Source organism: Hylobates moloch, unplaced genomic scaffold (assembly GCF_009828535.3).
Source record: "Hylobates moloch isolate HMO894 unplaced genomic scaffold, HMol_V3 SCAFFOLD_9, whole genome shotgun sequence".
Lineage (NCBI taxonomy): Eukaryota > Metazoa > Chordata > Mammalia > Primates > Hylobatidae > Hylobates > Hylobates moloch.
In genome coordinates this window covers 6145123-6161010 of record NW_026652284.1, presented here as the reverse complement: position 1 = coordinate 6161010, position 15888 = coordinate 6145123, and the positions used below count along the sequence as shown (strand labels likewise).

The window sequence follows — 15888 nt, the reverse complement described above, 5'->3', positions numbered from 1 at the left end:
CTCTTCTGTTACCTATTAGATAATTTAGTTTAACCTAAAGGAACACAAAGCTCTAGTTTCATTTAAGAATGGGAGGACACAGGATCTGTGAGTTGTTATGGCATTTAAAAAGTCATCTCAGGCCGGGCACGGTGGCTCACGTCTGCAATCTAGCACTTTGGGAGGTCGAGGCAGGCAGATCAGCTGAGGTCGGGAGTTTGAGACCAGCCTGGCCAACATGCTAAAACCCCGTCTCTGCTAAAAAAACAAAAATTAGCCAGGCGTGGCGGTGCGTGCATGTAATCCCAGCTACTCAGGAGGCTGAGGTAGGAGAATTGCTTTAACACAGGAGGCAGAGGTTGCAGTGAGCCAAGATCGTGCCACTGCACTCCAGCCTGGGTGACAGAGCTAGACTCCATCTCAAAAAAAAAAAAAAAAAAAAAAAACTCAATAAATAAAAAATAAAAAGTCATCTCAGCTGGACGTGGTGGTTCATGCTTGTCATCCCAGCACTTTGGGAGGCCGATGCAGGAGGATCACTTGAGCCCTGTAGTTTGAGACCAGCCTGGACAACACGGCAAAACCCTGTCTCTATAAAAATTAGCCTGGCATGGTGGCGCGCACCTATAGTCTCAGCCACTTGGGGGACTGAGGCAGGAGGATTGCTTACGCCCGGGAAGTGGAGGCTGCAGTGAGACAAGATCACGCCACTGCACTCCAGCCTGGGTGACAAAGCAAGACCGTCTCAGAAAAAAAAAGTGATCTCAAGAGTAAGACTGGGTATCAATCAAAGTGGCTGCAGCTTGAATCATCGATTCTAATCTGAATTATTATTTAGCTAAAATGATGATTCCTAAATATAACACGTTTTATTTCTAAATGTTTCTTGGCAATTGAGTATCCAGAAAGTCAGCAAATCCCCCACGAAAGTAGAGAAAATGAACTTTTTTACGGCTCACAATTCATCAACTACAGCAGGCTTGAAAGATACCATGGGCCGGAGGCTTAGCCTGAAATTTGGCCTGCAGAAGAAAACTCCAAATAAGATTTCTTCAAGAACTGCTCTAACGTAGTACTAAACTGCAAGCAGTGACCTCCCTAGAGGAGAAACTGCAGTCAACAGCTACATGAGTGCACAATCCAGGGTAGATGCACCCAAAGTCCAATACAAGGAATACTATGCTAGTTCCATCACAAGAAAAATATATTAAAATAAAAATAGCAAACAATGAAGTTATTTAAAATATGTCAAAGACAAGAAAATGCTCCAAAAAAAAAAATCTAAATCCATTACAAAGGTAATTTGAATAAAACATCATTTAATCTCTAGGCCTAACCTCTCTGAAATAAAGCATTATATAATCTTCCAACTTAGTCAAATTATACAAGAAATGCTACTTTAGGTCGGCTCAGTGGCTCACGCCTGTAATCCCAGCACACTGGGAGGCCAAGGTGGGTGGATCACTTGCGTTCACAAGTTGGAGACCAGCCTGAGCAACACGGCGAAACTCCATCTCTGCAAAAAATACAAAACTTAGCCAGGCATGGTGGCGCATGCCTGTAGTCCCAGCTACTCGGGAGGCTGAGGGATCACCTCAGCCCAAGAAGTCGAGGCTGCAGTGAGCCAAGAGAGATCATGCCACTGCACTCCAGATTGAGTGACACAGTGAGACCGTCTCCAAAAAAAAAAAAAAAAGAAATGCTATTTTATAACAAAGGAGCCACAGCATAGCACTCTCAACTTCCTGTAAGAACAAAAATATTGTGTCAATACGTTCACAACACAGTTCAAGTCACAAAATCATGAGATAATTAAATTGACTTTTTAGGTTTCAATCTGTTTAGCCAGAAACCTTATCCAAACTGTACTGATGCAAATCAGCATGAGAACTATAGCACTATCAAAATAACTCCAGTATCTTATCTTTTGTTTTACCTTTTATCAGTGATTTATGGGCTGACTAATGGTAAACTGATTTGTGCATGTGCCAGAAGTCAGCTCGGAAATACAAAACAGGAAAAAAACTTAGAAGAATCAAATTCATGAATGAAAATGCTGACGTCATAGTTCAGTTCCCAGCAGAGTTTAGAGTAGCATATAAAAAACAGTGTATCTTCTGGAATGTTAAAACACCAAAGTCATTTCATAAAGGAAATAAAAGAAAAAGTCATTCCTTGCTCAGAATGAGGGAATGGAGAAAAAAAGAGAAAAGCTCAATTAACAACCTTTTCCATGAACCAAAAATGAAAAATATACAATGTATATGGCACAAACTATCATAACTTCTAAACCACATAATTATTTCGTGTTATTGTTAGAAATAATATTTTTTAGGCAGGGCATGGTAGCTCACACCTATAAATCCCAGCACGTTGGGAGGCTGAGGCAGACGGACTGCTTTGAGACCAGGAGTTCAAGATCAGCCTGGGCAACACAGCAAGACCCCATCTCTTCGAAAAAGAGAAAAAAAAAACCTAAGCAGGCAGGATGACACACACCTGTAGTCCCAGTCACTCAGGGGGCTGAGGCAGGAGGATCATTTCAGCACAGGAGGCCAAGGCTGCAGTGGGCTATGGATTGCACTACTGCACTCTAGTCTGGGCAACAGAGCAAGACCCTGTCTCTAAAAAAAAATAAGATAAAATAAATTTTAAAAGAAGTAACATTTTTTACAGGTGATGACTAGTTGTGTCTCTTAATAAGTTGGACACAGCCGCCCCCCCCTCAACTTTAAATCTTTCTCCCACCACGTGGCATTAACTTTCAAAAATGAGTGCATAATACAGCTAGGCAGTCCTCCACCGAAAAACGACCCAGCACAGGCATACCACACCTGATTTTAAGTAATTCTGAATAATATGGGGTGGAACTCAGTGACCAGAAGAAAGCTCCTGAATTTTTATGTGAGGAAAGAAAAAAAAAAACAAAAAACAAAAAAAAAGCTTTTATCTAATGATGTAATATAAACTAATAAAAAAGAAAGATTATAAAAATTTGACTTACTTAGAACTATTAAAAGTGGCTAGTGTTGGCCGGGCGCGGTGGCTCACGCTTGTAATCCCAGCACTTTGGGAGGCCGAGGCGGGCGGATCACGAGGTCAGGAGATCGAGACCACGGTGAAACCCCGTCTCTACTAAAAATACAAAAAAATTAGCCGGGCGTGGTGGCGGGCGCCTGTAGTCCCAGCTACTCGGAGAGGCTGAGGCAGGAGAATGGCGTGAACCCGGGAGGCAGAGCTTGCAGTGAGCAGAGATCGCGCCACTGCACTCCAGCCTGGGGGACAGAGCGAGACTCCGTCTCAAAAAAAAAAAAAAAAAGTGGCTAGTGGCATGGATTGTTCATATTTTTCATCTCTTGGCAGCACTGAAAATACAACTGGTAATACAAACTTCTGTAAAGTTTAGACACAATTTACTAAAATCCTTTCATTCAGGACACTTAAGTAACTGATTCCTAGATGTCTAATGTTTCCCAGGGAATTTAAGATTATTACATTCTTAGAAAATAACAGTGACCCTCACCATCCTTGGTAACCTCTCCAAAGCACAAAACTGTAAGGACATTCTCTCTTCTTTACCATTCATATGGCTTAAAGTAGCCATTCACCCAAAATGGATTTTTTTTAATTTAAGCAATAAACAATTTTGCCAATAAACATTTTAAAAAGATCTTATTAAGTTAAAATGCAAACATGCCAGTTTTATCTGTAAATCTAAAATGTGAAGAGATCATCTCACATTGTTGCCACCACAAATATCTTTGAAAGAACATCACCACCCCCTTGTGGATTCGCAATAAAAAAATCCTTCTCTTGAATCTTTTTAAATATTCCATTCTGCTGAACTTCCATCAAAGTTTTCATTTTCTTCACTAAGAAGAGTTATTTCATTTCAATTACTTTTTAAAAAGACAAACTTAACATTTTTCTTAAAACCAATCCAATCAACTTATTTGTCCTCTAGGCGTCCCCATTTTGGGGAGCATTCTTTCTATGTGTACATGTGTCAATTCAATACAATAACCCTATCAACATTCCATTTCTTCTTCAAATATCTGAATTTATACTTCCAATCATCACTGAGATTATTTTTAATCATAAATGAGTAATTTTTTCCACTATAACATCTTTTTTCTTTCTAGCTGATAATTTCACACTTTGTACCAATTTCTTATTATCGCTCCCAAATGATTTGATATCCAAGTGCCCAGAAAACCAACAGGGCACATATATCCTCAGAAATGACTTTTCAGAAAAGGATTAAAAAACAAATCTAAGTTTTAAAAAGATTAATTCTTGATTGTATTAATATACCTTCGGAAATGACTCCTGGCAATCTAAATCAACTACCATGAAGGAAAAATAGACAATAACTTTTCTTCAAAACTTGTAAAAAGAAAGGCTTTCTCTCTCTCTCTCTCAAGTTGAAAGAATACCTCTGGTTGTATCTGCACATCATTCTAATGTAACACACAAATACACCTTGTTGAATGTACACTGTAAAAAAGATTAAATGAACTTAAACATCTGATGTATCCCTTGTTACAGACACTGAATTTAGCTGAAAGTATAAATCACCACTGCAAAATGCACAGGCTACATGGAGAAAGAGTCATGACTGACTGTACCGCCCTTACTGGAAGTTAGCTCCCCATTCTCTTAGACATGTTGAACACAAAAATAGGGACATGGTAATTTACTATTGTCAGCATTTATTCCAATGGTTAAATGGGAATAAATGGGGAAAAATCCACTTTGCCAAGTGTTTTTAAGTGACTGAATACATAATCTTACCTTGTGGTAACTGATAAGGGAAAAAAAATGGAAGAGATACCGCATGGTCTGTTGAACGAATGAATGCTCTATGTCCCAAAAGTCACACATCAGCCCCATTGAGAATATTACACATCCAAAAATTATCTGCTTATGCACCTGTCCAAAACTAGTGACTGAACTGCACAGCAGAAGCAATCAGAGCTGGGCTTCATAAGGTTTTGCTTTTGGGGGGGATTCTGTTGTTATGACGGTTGTTTTGGGATTTGGGGGGACGGGAGATATATATAGGGGTGGGGATGTATTTTTAGATGGTATGAAAAAATGAAGTTGGGGTGAGAGCTATGCCACTTAGTCTCCACATAATAACATGTTTAAAACTATTAAGAACACAGCCCCAAACGTTTCTTTCAAGAAATGTCACTTTGTACACACGAAACTACAAAACCGTAGAGAGCAGAGTGATGAATACAGCCCCAAACAAGTGTACCTTCCTCGAAGTTACCTTCGGCTCACAGTCTCAGGAAAGGATATGTTACATGACTTGAAAGCCCTGGCTAAACTTGAAAAACAAAAACAAGAAAGTGACTGCAAAAGGATTCATGTACAAGAGAACAAGCAACTATGTCAGGAAAGAGCAAAACACTGAGGTTGAATATGGAGGAAGCTTTAAAAAAAACATCTCTAGTCATTCCATCTTATGCCACGTCAATCAGTTCAAAGTAAATGAACAATCCTCCAAAAAAAGAGCAAAAGGGGAAATAATGTGGCTGACCCTTGGCCTCTCTTTGCAATGGGGTACATAATATTTCTCTGTAAGTCCAGGGTAATGAGGTTAAAAAAAAAAATGCTCAGGAAACAGTACCAATCTTTACACAGGAGGCCCATGACCTTCTACAAGCAATGGTGTTCAAAGTAGAAGGATGCAGTACAACCTTAGAAATATACAGCTAGCATACTGATGGAAAAAAAAAAAAAAAAAAAAAAAAAACCACCCTTTACTCACCCTTTACTTTGTCCCATCATGTGAACTGCCCTCCACTGTCAATATATACAAAGAAACACTTCCAGCCAGGCGCACTGGCTCATGCCTGTAATCTCAGCACTTTGGGAGGCCTAGGTGGGCAGATCACTTGAGGCCAGGAATTCACAACCAACCTGGCCAACATGGTGAAACCCCGTCTCTACTAAAAATACAAAAAAAAAATTAGCTAGGCATGGTGGTGCATGCCTGTAATCCCAGCTACTTGGGAGGCGGAAGAAGGAGAATCGCTTGAACCTGGAAGGCGGAGGTTGCAGGGAGCCGAGATCATGCACTCCAGCCTGGGCAACAGAGCAAGACTCAGTCTCAAAAAAAAAAAAAAGAAAAGAAACACTTTCCTTATAAATGCATGACAATTATCATGGGAGACCATCTATGTTTATAAGTCCCTCTCTCTAATGACAGAATAGGAACATGGCTTAATCACAGGACTAAGGGACACTACATCCAGGGATGGCACAAAATAAAAGGATGTGATAGTCGGATCAACCTCTAGCTCGAATCTGATTAGGTATTCAAGAAAAATAAAAAGAAAGATTATACACTATCTGGAAAATAGAGTGAATGACACTCTTATTCAAGTTACACAGACAAAGTAGTAGAGCAAGAATGCTTCTCACTCTCACTCTCAAACACACCAAAAACTAAAGGCACTACTACATATAACAAGCAAAGGAACATTAGGAGAGGCCCCCATACTTCCTTGTAAATGAAGGTTCCAAATGAAATAATATACTTGGCTGTGCTTAAAGAAATTTATTGTATCAAGCCAAAGAGACAGAAAGAAGCTGGCTAAATGCAGCAAAACTAAATTTCCAAAATCCTACATGGGGAGGCCCAGAGCAGGAAGGACCCAGTGTTTTATCCAGAGATGCTATCTAGTTACAAATACTATTGCCAGCCGCCTTGTGGCTTAAATCTCATTCCATCTACCTATTCTTAGGGAAACAAGAAGAAGCAATGCCTTGTGCTACAGGACAAAGGGATGGTGGGCATCCCCTTTTTACTAAAAGGCTACAAATACAGTACATCTACAAATACTTTTTTATAACAATGACAGGGCAGTGAAGAAACGTCTCTACGTGGGAAAGGACAAAAAAATAAAAGGAAAGGCCGAAGAAAAGAAAGGGAGGTCGGATTTAAGTCACCTAGAACATTTAAAAAAAAAAAAGGACATGGCACATGACTCTAGAAGATACACAACACCTTAGAAAATGATCTGTATAATGGAAACGCAAAAGAAACACACACATCACTTGTCAACACAAAATACACTCAGTCACATACTCACATGACCAAAGGATACTGCCAAACCACATACTACAAATCTCACATAAGAGTTTACACAAGAGTGAAATACTAGCAGAATTGGTATCTATATATGTTGTGGAGATGGTAAATCTAATTTAATAGAGGAAAAAAGGGGCATTTCAAATTGTTAGTAATTTTTATTATTATCATTATTTATACCTAACCTGTACCCACAAAGAATTTGAGGCAATTTACAAAAATAATAATACCATTAAAAAGCATAAATTAAAAGTCACATAATAAACAAAAGTGGTGATAATTATATCAGATACCTAGCCTAAGAATGAACATCAATTAGGTATTAAATTTGGATATAATTCTTCGTGGCAGTGAAAATGTAACAGCAGCTCATACAGTTCTCGCTATCTAATACGAACCATACCAGTTAATCAGAAGAGAAAAATATTTTTTTACCACTTCCTTATATAAAAGATACATTTGACTCTATGTTCTATAGAATGCCTAGTGTGATGCTGTTGTTTAAATATTAAATAAGCATTCCAACCAATCATGTATCTAAATGACCTAAAAGTTATGCCTACACAATTAGATTAAGAAGGCTGACTTTGGGCCGGGCGCGGTGGCTCACGCCTGTAATCCCAGCACTTTGGAAGGCCGAGGCGAGTGGATCACGAGGCCAGGAGATCGAGACCATCCTGGCTAACACGGTGAAACCCCGTCTCTACTAAAAAATACAAAAACTTAGCCGGGCGTAGTGGCGGGCTCCTGTAGTCTGAGCTACTCTGGAGGCTGAGGCAGGAGAGGTTTCAGTGAGCACCCACAGACCCCAGGTGGGCCACACGAGATCCGTCTCAAAAAAAAAAAAAAAAAAGAAGGCTGACTTTACTTTTGTCTAAACACACACACACAGACACACACACACACACTCTCTACACACAGTCTGGGGGAAAGCTGCTAAATGCCTCCCCCACCCTCTTCACCACCCCCACTCCTGCTGAGAGGAGGAAAAAAGGTTCAACAAGATAGCACACTATTACACTATATCTTTTTAAGTTAACAATCCAAAAACTTAAAAATCAGAAAAAAAAAAATTCCTTACAAGACTATATAAAAGACAAGCATTAAGACAAGCACCACACCGAAGGCCAGATGTGGTGGCTTGTGCCTGTAATCCCAGCACTTTGGGAGGCTGAGGCAAGGGAGGCTGAGGTAGGCAGATCACTTGAGGCGAGGAATTCAAGACCAACCTGACCAACATGGTGAAACCCCGTCTCTACTAAAAATACAAAAAAAATTAGCCAGACATGGTGGTGCACGCCTGTAATCCCAGCTACTTGGGAGGCTGAGGCAGGAGAATCGCTTGAACCTGGAAGGCGGAGGTTGCGCGAGCTGAGATCGTGCCACTCCAGCCTGAGCAACAGAGTGAGACTCTGTCTCAAAAAAAAAAAAAAAAAAAAAAAAGATACACTGAAATGTCATTAATATAAAAGGCTAACAAGATCCAATATGGTCTCAAGCAAAGTCACATCACCCCCTACAGCTCCTTGTACATAACAGAAGTTCGGCAAAGGTCTCCTGAATGAATGATTCCAGTCATGGGAGTATAAACATAAAAACGACTTCTCCCCAGAAGGGCAAATTCAAAGGTCCCACAAAAGAGGCAACTGACACAACTATGAGAGGAATGGAAGAAAATAAGAGAATCACCTTCTACTGCTTTTTCCATAAGGAAGGGAGAAAGAAGTACAACTGCACACAAAGGGGTATTTCCCCCAAACAGGAAAGGAAGAATGGCTCAAAGTAATGAAACAGTGGGAAAAAAATGTTAAGATTTTGAGATGGACTACCTCAAAATCAGTCACAAGAATTAAAAACCGAGCAGGACACATGGGCTGACATCCAGCATAAACGGGGGACTAAACACTACTCTCCAAAGAATAGGCTATTTCAGGGGGAAAGCCTAAAACCGCCAGAGCCTAAAAACTAAGGAAATAGAAAACACAGCTGAGCAGGATGCATAAATATGTCTCAAAGAGCAAGTAAGAGCAACACTACTCTTTTGAAAAGGAAAAGCTGACCCAATCTGACCTTGAGTAGAGGTTGTTCTGTATATGTCAACACTTTGAATCCACTCAATGATGAGATGCAGAAACCCAACATTTGCAGACGCAGGATAAGTAAGGTCTCCAAGAAGACAAAGGAGGAAGAGGTCACCCAACCTAATCCCAAAAACTGGAGGTAAGGGGCGAAGGAGAGGAAAGGGTCACGTCCTAACAGAAAGTCAAACAGAAAGATGAAACTATGTGGTTCAGAGAACCCGTCTAGTCTGCCCTACTGCAACAGAGCATTCTGCACTACAGGGTAAGAGGAAAAAGCTAATTTCCAATCATCTGTGGCGACCAGTGACACAGAAACACAACCACATTAAACTCAAGAAAAAGGGCCCAGCTTCAGACAATAACCTCAAGTGTCTTCTTCCAACCAATCTTTACCACTTTTCCTTCCACTGCGCCTTGCACGGAGTCCCCTGCTTACCAGGGAAAACTCCCAAAGTCTCCATGGGGCCATGGAGGAAAGGTAGGAAGAACCACCACTGGAAACGGGATGACTCCACTGAGTCTACACAATCTACAGCAGGTATTCAATTCTTCATTTTTCTGAAGTTCACTAATAATACCCCTTAAAAATACACAATCCCATCAAGCTGACTACAGACACAGAATACGAACAGTATAAAAACATTTAAAACCAAAAACAAGAAAATGAGCTCAAAAGCTCTACTTTCTGACATTGGGAATTAGGCCCACTGGACGACTCAATGCTAACTGAAAGGCAAAGCCCAGAAGTCACAGACCAGCGCTGACCAAATCTCCGATGAGTCACTTCTCCTTACACAGTAAACTGAGGCAAAGCGAGCCTCTGAACTAGAAAAGAGCTTTAAAGGCCAAAGCCCCAGAGCCCAACAGAACTTGTTGGGGAGGATGAGTCTCCACACTAAGCCTGTCAAAGAGTAAGACTTCCCTGCTGAGTGACAGCAGCTAGCAGCCATTCTGAATTTCGTGAAAGAGGGAGAAAGGGAGGGAGGGAGACCTGAGGAGGCAAAGCACTTGACTAGAGCCGATAGGGCTCAAATCATTCCCCTGCCCAAGAGAAAAGAACTCGAAGAATAACGTCCCCCATCCTCTCAGGAAGCGTCAAGGGCCTTTCCACAGGTACGCTTTGCTAATTTCACAACCTCTCTCAACTATTTAAAAGGCCAAAATACAAAAGGGACATATTTACGGTCATTCGTTCCTGGTTCTGTCACAGGAAAACATATTCTTCTCACCCATCTCCTGTCGTTTGCCCAAACACACGAAATCTCTTTCTCTTACACTGCAGTAAAGAAATCAAGAACTTTTCACTCTATGCAGAATCAGGCAACGAATACCACCCCTAAATTCAGAGTGCCAAAGTTGCGATGCGTATGGGCAGGCACTGTACACTTCACACATTCAGGGACTTGGTGAACATGCAGGATGTCGTTCTGCTTACTCAGTACAGTACACATTACAAACGAAAGAATGGTCAGAACTGGCCATTTATCAGTGATTCTTCTGCTGCTGCTTCTAAGCCTGAAGAGTTAACTAACAACGTTAATATCTACCTGTATCATTACACATAAAGGTCCCCATATGCACCCAAAATGTAGAGCTAGTCATCTGACCCTTCCAACTTCCTGTGCACTGTATATGTAATGAATGTGATTTCATCTGTGTATACCTACATGTATGTGTATGTAAACAAATGAATATAGCATCATGATCTGGTTCTCCAAAACAGAACCAGAACAGCAAAAAACAGAAAGCATTCAAATTCCCCCTTCTGAAAGCTACAAGATCTAAAGAAATGTTTGGATCCCACAAGAGACAACACCAGAGCCAAAGGAAGGTTCTAGTACAACAAGGAGCACACAAGCAACCTCTTCCAGGATGGCATGTGGGCGACACGGGTGTCTACACTCCCTTTTCTGAATGGAAAAGCATATGGCTTCTCCTTACCCAGCCAACATGAATACAATTTGAGAAAATTAGAAAAAGTCAAAGTAACAGGCTCACTAAATATGGCTGACTGGGAAGCAGAAGCCACAGAGGAGGATATGAGTTCTCTCAAAAAGCAATCGGGAAGTTTATATCCAGGAAAGGTTCAAGGACTCCTGAGTGTGGGACGGACAAAGTCTGGTTCTCACTGCACAGAAGACAGTAATCAAAACATCAAAAAACAAGGGCACATGACCCTTTTCCCAGTGAGGTAGTGTCAACTGATGAAGGTTGCCCCCTCCTGAGACACAAGAGTCAAGTGGAAGCAAAAATATACCCCGGTCTTCCTCAGACACAGGAGCAACTAGTGTGGCCCCTTTTCACTCAAGCACTAGGCACAATGGAAGCCCTGCCCTACATCTTATTGGGGCGCCCACTCTCACCCAGACACGGAACTCCAAGAAGAGAGAACAAGTCAGTGTAGACACACAAATGGCTAAAGGAGCACGATGAACGTCCAGTCGTCTCCATAAGAAAAGGAGGGCAACTCAAAGGGTATTTAGGAAATGAGCTCGCCCTAACCCAGCAAAGTGTGCGAGAGTATGCATGATCTGGAAGAAGTGTCTGCTTTCCTATTTAGAAATGACTTCAGAGCTGCACAAGCCCCCACTATCCACTGGGTGAGGAAAGAAGAACATGGGCAGCCCGAGTCCCCTTGTCCTGGCAAAAAGGGTCAACGGAGAGTGTGCAGAGGCCCCAAAAGATTCCAAAGAAGATGAGCAGATCAGACGGACCCCTGTGCCAAGGAAGGATCGGGGTCACGGAAGGTAAAGGGCAAGGGAGTGTGGAGATCCTCACTTGCCATAGAAACGGAGACCCCACCCTCCTGGCTGTGAGGGTGCAAGGGCAAGAGTAGGATGTGAACGACTGCGAGGGGCGGGGATGCTGCGCAGGCCCCCTTCCCTTCCCGGGAAGCGAAGGGGGAGGGGTCACACGAGGCCCTTCGGCCGAGGGACGCTCGGCAGGACGGGGTCCCCCTGGCGGGGAGAAGCTCGGGGACCCCTCGCCCGCTCAGGGAGGCGTCCACGGGGCTGAAGAGGGTGCCGGAGAGAGTACGTCTGGCCCTGCCCGCCGGAGAGCAGGGGGCCGACGAGGGCTGAGCGCCGGCCGCTGCCGCCCGACGGGGACCGGCCCGGAGCAGTGGGGCGCGGGGCCAGGGGGACCCGAGGCGGATAAACTTTCCGCCCCGCGGCCCCCACCCCGGACCCAGCGCCGGGGGTGCGGGGGCTGCGCAGCGGGCTCGGGAGCGGCGGGGATGCCCGGTCCGGGTGGGGGAGGCGCCGGCCCTCCGCCGGCTCCTCCTCCTCGCTGGGCCCGGTCCCCGCCCCGCGAGCCCCCCGCCCCCTCCGGCCCCAGCCCGCCCCCGGGGGTGGGGTGTGGGGCGCCGCGCTCCGCCGGCCCCGCGAGTCACCTCAGGACTCGGCCGCGCTCCGCCCCCCCACCCCGCCGGCCCCCTCCCCGGCCGGGTCGCCCGCCCGCCCGCCCGCCGCGCCCCCGCGCTCCCGCCCGGCGCCGCCGATGCCCGGGATGTCCGGCGGGGCCGGGTCCCGCCGCCCGCCGCGCCGCCCCCCAGCCCCTCGCGCTCCGGCTCTTACCTTCCGGCTTGTTTTCGGCAGCCATTTCCCCTCCGCGCGCCACATCCTCCTCCTCCTCGCGACCGGGACCCCGAGCGCGCGCCTCGTACCGCCGCCGCCGCCGGCCCAGCCACCCCGCCGCCGCCGCGCACCCGCCCTGGCCCCGCCCCGCGGCCCACGCACAGCTTCCGTTGGGCCGTGCGGCTGCCACTCATCGCTCCCGCCACCAATCGCCCCGCACCAGGGGTCTCACTACTCTCCGGGAGGAGCGTCCTATCCATCCGGCCCATTGGCTGGTCACCACCCAACGGACTGAAAGGATTGGTCAAGAATCAACGCCCCCTCCCCACCCACTCCCAGGAAAGCCCGCCTTCCGGACCTAAACAAAGCTTCCTAGTGGCCAGAACCCGAAAGAAGTGTCCAATCAGGACGGGCCCGACACGGAATATTTCCTCGAGGCCGAGACGTGGCGTTTTGATTGGGCATCACTACAGTGTTTCCCAGGCCGTCCAGACCAATCAAAGGGGGTTCCCGGAACTCGGGAGCGGCGAAGGGAAGCCCCGCCCCCGAGCGTGACCGTCATGAGGAAGGCGCTCGCTCATTGGCACGCTGGGGCTTTTCCCGCGTGCTCCCGGGGCTGAAGGACGTTCCCGGGGAAGCCGCTGCCGGCGCGTGGGGTCCCGGTGGCTGTGGGGGACGCGCTGGGATTTCCGGGATCCCGCAGCCCGCCGCCGCCGGTGGGGAGCCGGGCGCGGGGGGCCATAGGGCTGAGGTCCGCCGGGGTGCCGCGCCCCTGGAGCCCGGCTGCCTAGGAGTCCGGGCGTCGCTGCCGGCCGTGGGGGAGGGGCGAGCCTCCCGCCAGGCCCCGCCCCCTCGGCGCCGCGTCCCCACGGCCCCGGCGCCGCCCGCCTGCGCCCGCCTCCTGTGCCCGCCCCCGGTGAGCTCCGTTGTCCCCTTTTCTGGCGGCTTAAAATACCGAAACTTTATTTTGGTCACGTTGCCCATGTGACCCGCGGAGCGGATGACTCATGGATGCCTGTCCCAGGATGAGGCCGCCGGCCGAAACCAGAGAAGCGCCAGCCCCGGCCGCCCTGGTGGAGCGCGGGGCAGCCGAGTTTCCCACCCTCCTCAATCCGGGGCGTCCTCGCGGGGCTTTTCCGAATAAATAGCCAGGCACCCGCTGCCCTCGCGCTGCGTACGGGAGCACGTGCCCCCCGGGAGGCGGGGCGCCCGCCAGGTGCCCCGGGAACGAGCCTAGGAACCGGGTCCTCCGAGTGCGGCTCTCGGGGCGGCCAGGCGTGCGGGTAGCTGGGCAGCGCTCCCAGGGACCGGCCTCTCTCCGGAGAAAGTAAGGAATTCTGCTCCTGGGCAGGTAATACCGGAAACAAAAGGAGAGGCTGCAATCGCAAATTGTTCAAAAAAAAAGGAAAGAAAGGTTGAATGTAAGAGCTCCAGCCCCTCAATGTGATCTTGTACAGTTTGCAGTAAGAACATTTCATTCTTCCGCATTTTATTTTTCCTTTTGCTGCTGTTGGTGACAACTAGCAAAATAAGTGAAAAATCCTCGTTCAAGTGTTTTGGCATTAAGATTGACTGTCACAGTGAATTCTGTGCCAATCCTAACAACATGTGTTCTTTTTCTGGTCTTCACAAGTAAGAATGTCTTAGGTTTTCCAGAAATAAAGATGTCCCAAAAGAATGTTTTGTGTTACACACTCATTCTTCAAGAAACTTTAATTTTATGAGCCTCAAAAATTGCAAAATTTGAACAACGGGGGGACAATATTTTATCGATTAGCATTCTTAATAGCACCTATGTCGACGATTTGTGTGGAGAAACGGATTCTTAAAAGTGCTGGTGGCATTGTAAATTAGTATATTCCTTTCGAAAAGCAATTTTACAGTATGTATTAAAAGCCGTAAAAATGTCTGCATCTTTTGACCCAGTAATCTTACTTCTGGGAATCTGTTCTAAGGAAATAACACTAAATGCCAGAAAAGCTGTATGTGTGAAGGTATTCTTCACAGTATCACTGTACTTACTACAACAAAAAATTGGGAGCATCCTACATGTGCTAATATTGGGTATTTAGTAAATTGTGTTACATCTACACAGTGGAACATTATGCTAGTCACAGACATCAGAAACAGAAAATCTTACCCATTGCTAGATAAAGGGGGCAATACCCAAAATTATGGTGTTCATTTATGAGGTGAGATGATACGTCTAAAAGAACAGCAGTTTAAAAAAAGATCGATACAGGCGGGGTGCGGTGGTTCACGCCTGTTAATCCCAGCACTTTGGGAGGCCAAGGTGGGCAAATCACTTGAAGCCAGGAGTTCGAGACCAGACTGGCCAACATGACAAAACCCCGTCTCTACTAAAAATATAAAAATTAGGTGGGCAAGGTGGCAGGCGCCTGTAGTCTCAGCTACTTGGAAGGCTGAGGCACGAGAATCGCTTGAAGCCAGCGGGCAGAGGTTGCAATGAGCCAGTATCGCACCACTGCACTCCAGTTGGGTGACAAGAGTAAGACTCCACCTCAAAAAAAAAAAAAAAAAAAAAAAGACTGATACATACACCAAGGAAATGACATATGGGGGATTATAAGTGAGTTTTTTTAATTGTCTATTTTGTATAATATAGCTGTGATATAGCTGTTTTTGTTGTTTTTTTTGTTGTTTTGTTTTTTTGTGTTTTGAGATGGAGTTTCGCTCTTGTTGCCCAGGCTGGAGTGCAATGGCACAATCTCGGCTCACCGCAACCTCTGCCTCCTGGGTTCAAGCGATTCTCCTGCCTCAGCCTCCAGAGTAGCTGGGATTACAGGCATGCGCCACCATGCCCGGCTAATTTTGTATTTTTAGTAGAGACGGGGTTTCTCCATGTTGGTCAGGCTGGTCTCAAACTCCCAACCTCCAGTGATCCGCCCGCCTCAGCCTCCCAAAGTGCTGGGATTACAGGCATGAGCCACCGCACCTGGCCTCTATGTTACTTTTATCATTAAAACACTTACGTAAATTGAAAGAAAGGTGAATAAAGTTGAGTGTCTTCCTTCAAGAGACTCCCAACTTGGCCGGGTTCACAAACATAAGCAGCAGCAGGACAGGTGCAATGGGAACACCGGAGAAGGTCACAAACATCACCTGGGCCTCAACACCATCACCATTG

The 15888-nt window shown here is 45.7% G+C and overlaps 1 protein-coding gene and 1 long non-coding RNA gene across 26 annotated transcripts in view; one reads left to right on the top strand and one right to left on the bottom strand.

Annotated features, from left to right (window-relative positions):
* The window catches only part of CAMTA1 (calmodulin binding transcription activator 1), a 975709-nt gene extending 962823 nt beyond the window's left edge, over positions 1-12886 (bottom strand). For 17 of the 25 annotated variants that reach the window (XR_009214837.1, XR_004370821.2, XR_004370822.2 and 14 more), the window contains exon 1: positions 12741-12886. Coding sequence is in view for 17 of the 25 variants with exons in the window: in XM_032758772.2 (XP_032614663.1) it covers positions 12741-12785 (45 nt within the window). In the remaining 8 variants the exon portion in view is untranslated. Of the gene's footprint in view, positions 1-938; positions 984-12740 lie in introns of those variants that run through there. The other 8 variants (XR_009214838.1, XR_004370825.2, XM_032758795.2 and 5 more) reach the window with 4 other exon arrangements.
* Positions 12887-13335: 449 nt separating this feature from the next.
* On the top strand, positions 13336-14418 carry LOC131384205 (uncharacterized). Its single transcript, XR_009214842.1, has 3 exons — positions 13336-13656; positions 14092-14161; positions 14265-14418. It is a non-coding gene; the product is annotated as an uncharacterized LOC131384205 (long non-coding RNA).
* Positions 14419-15888: the final 1470 nt, after the last annotated feature.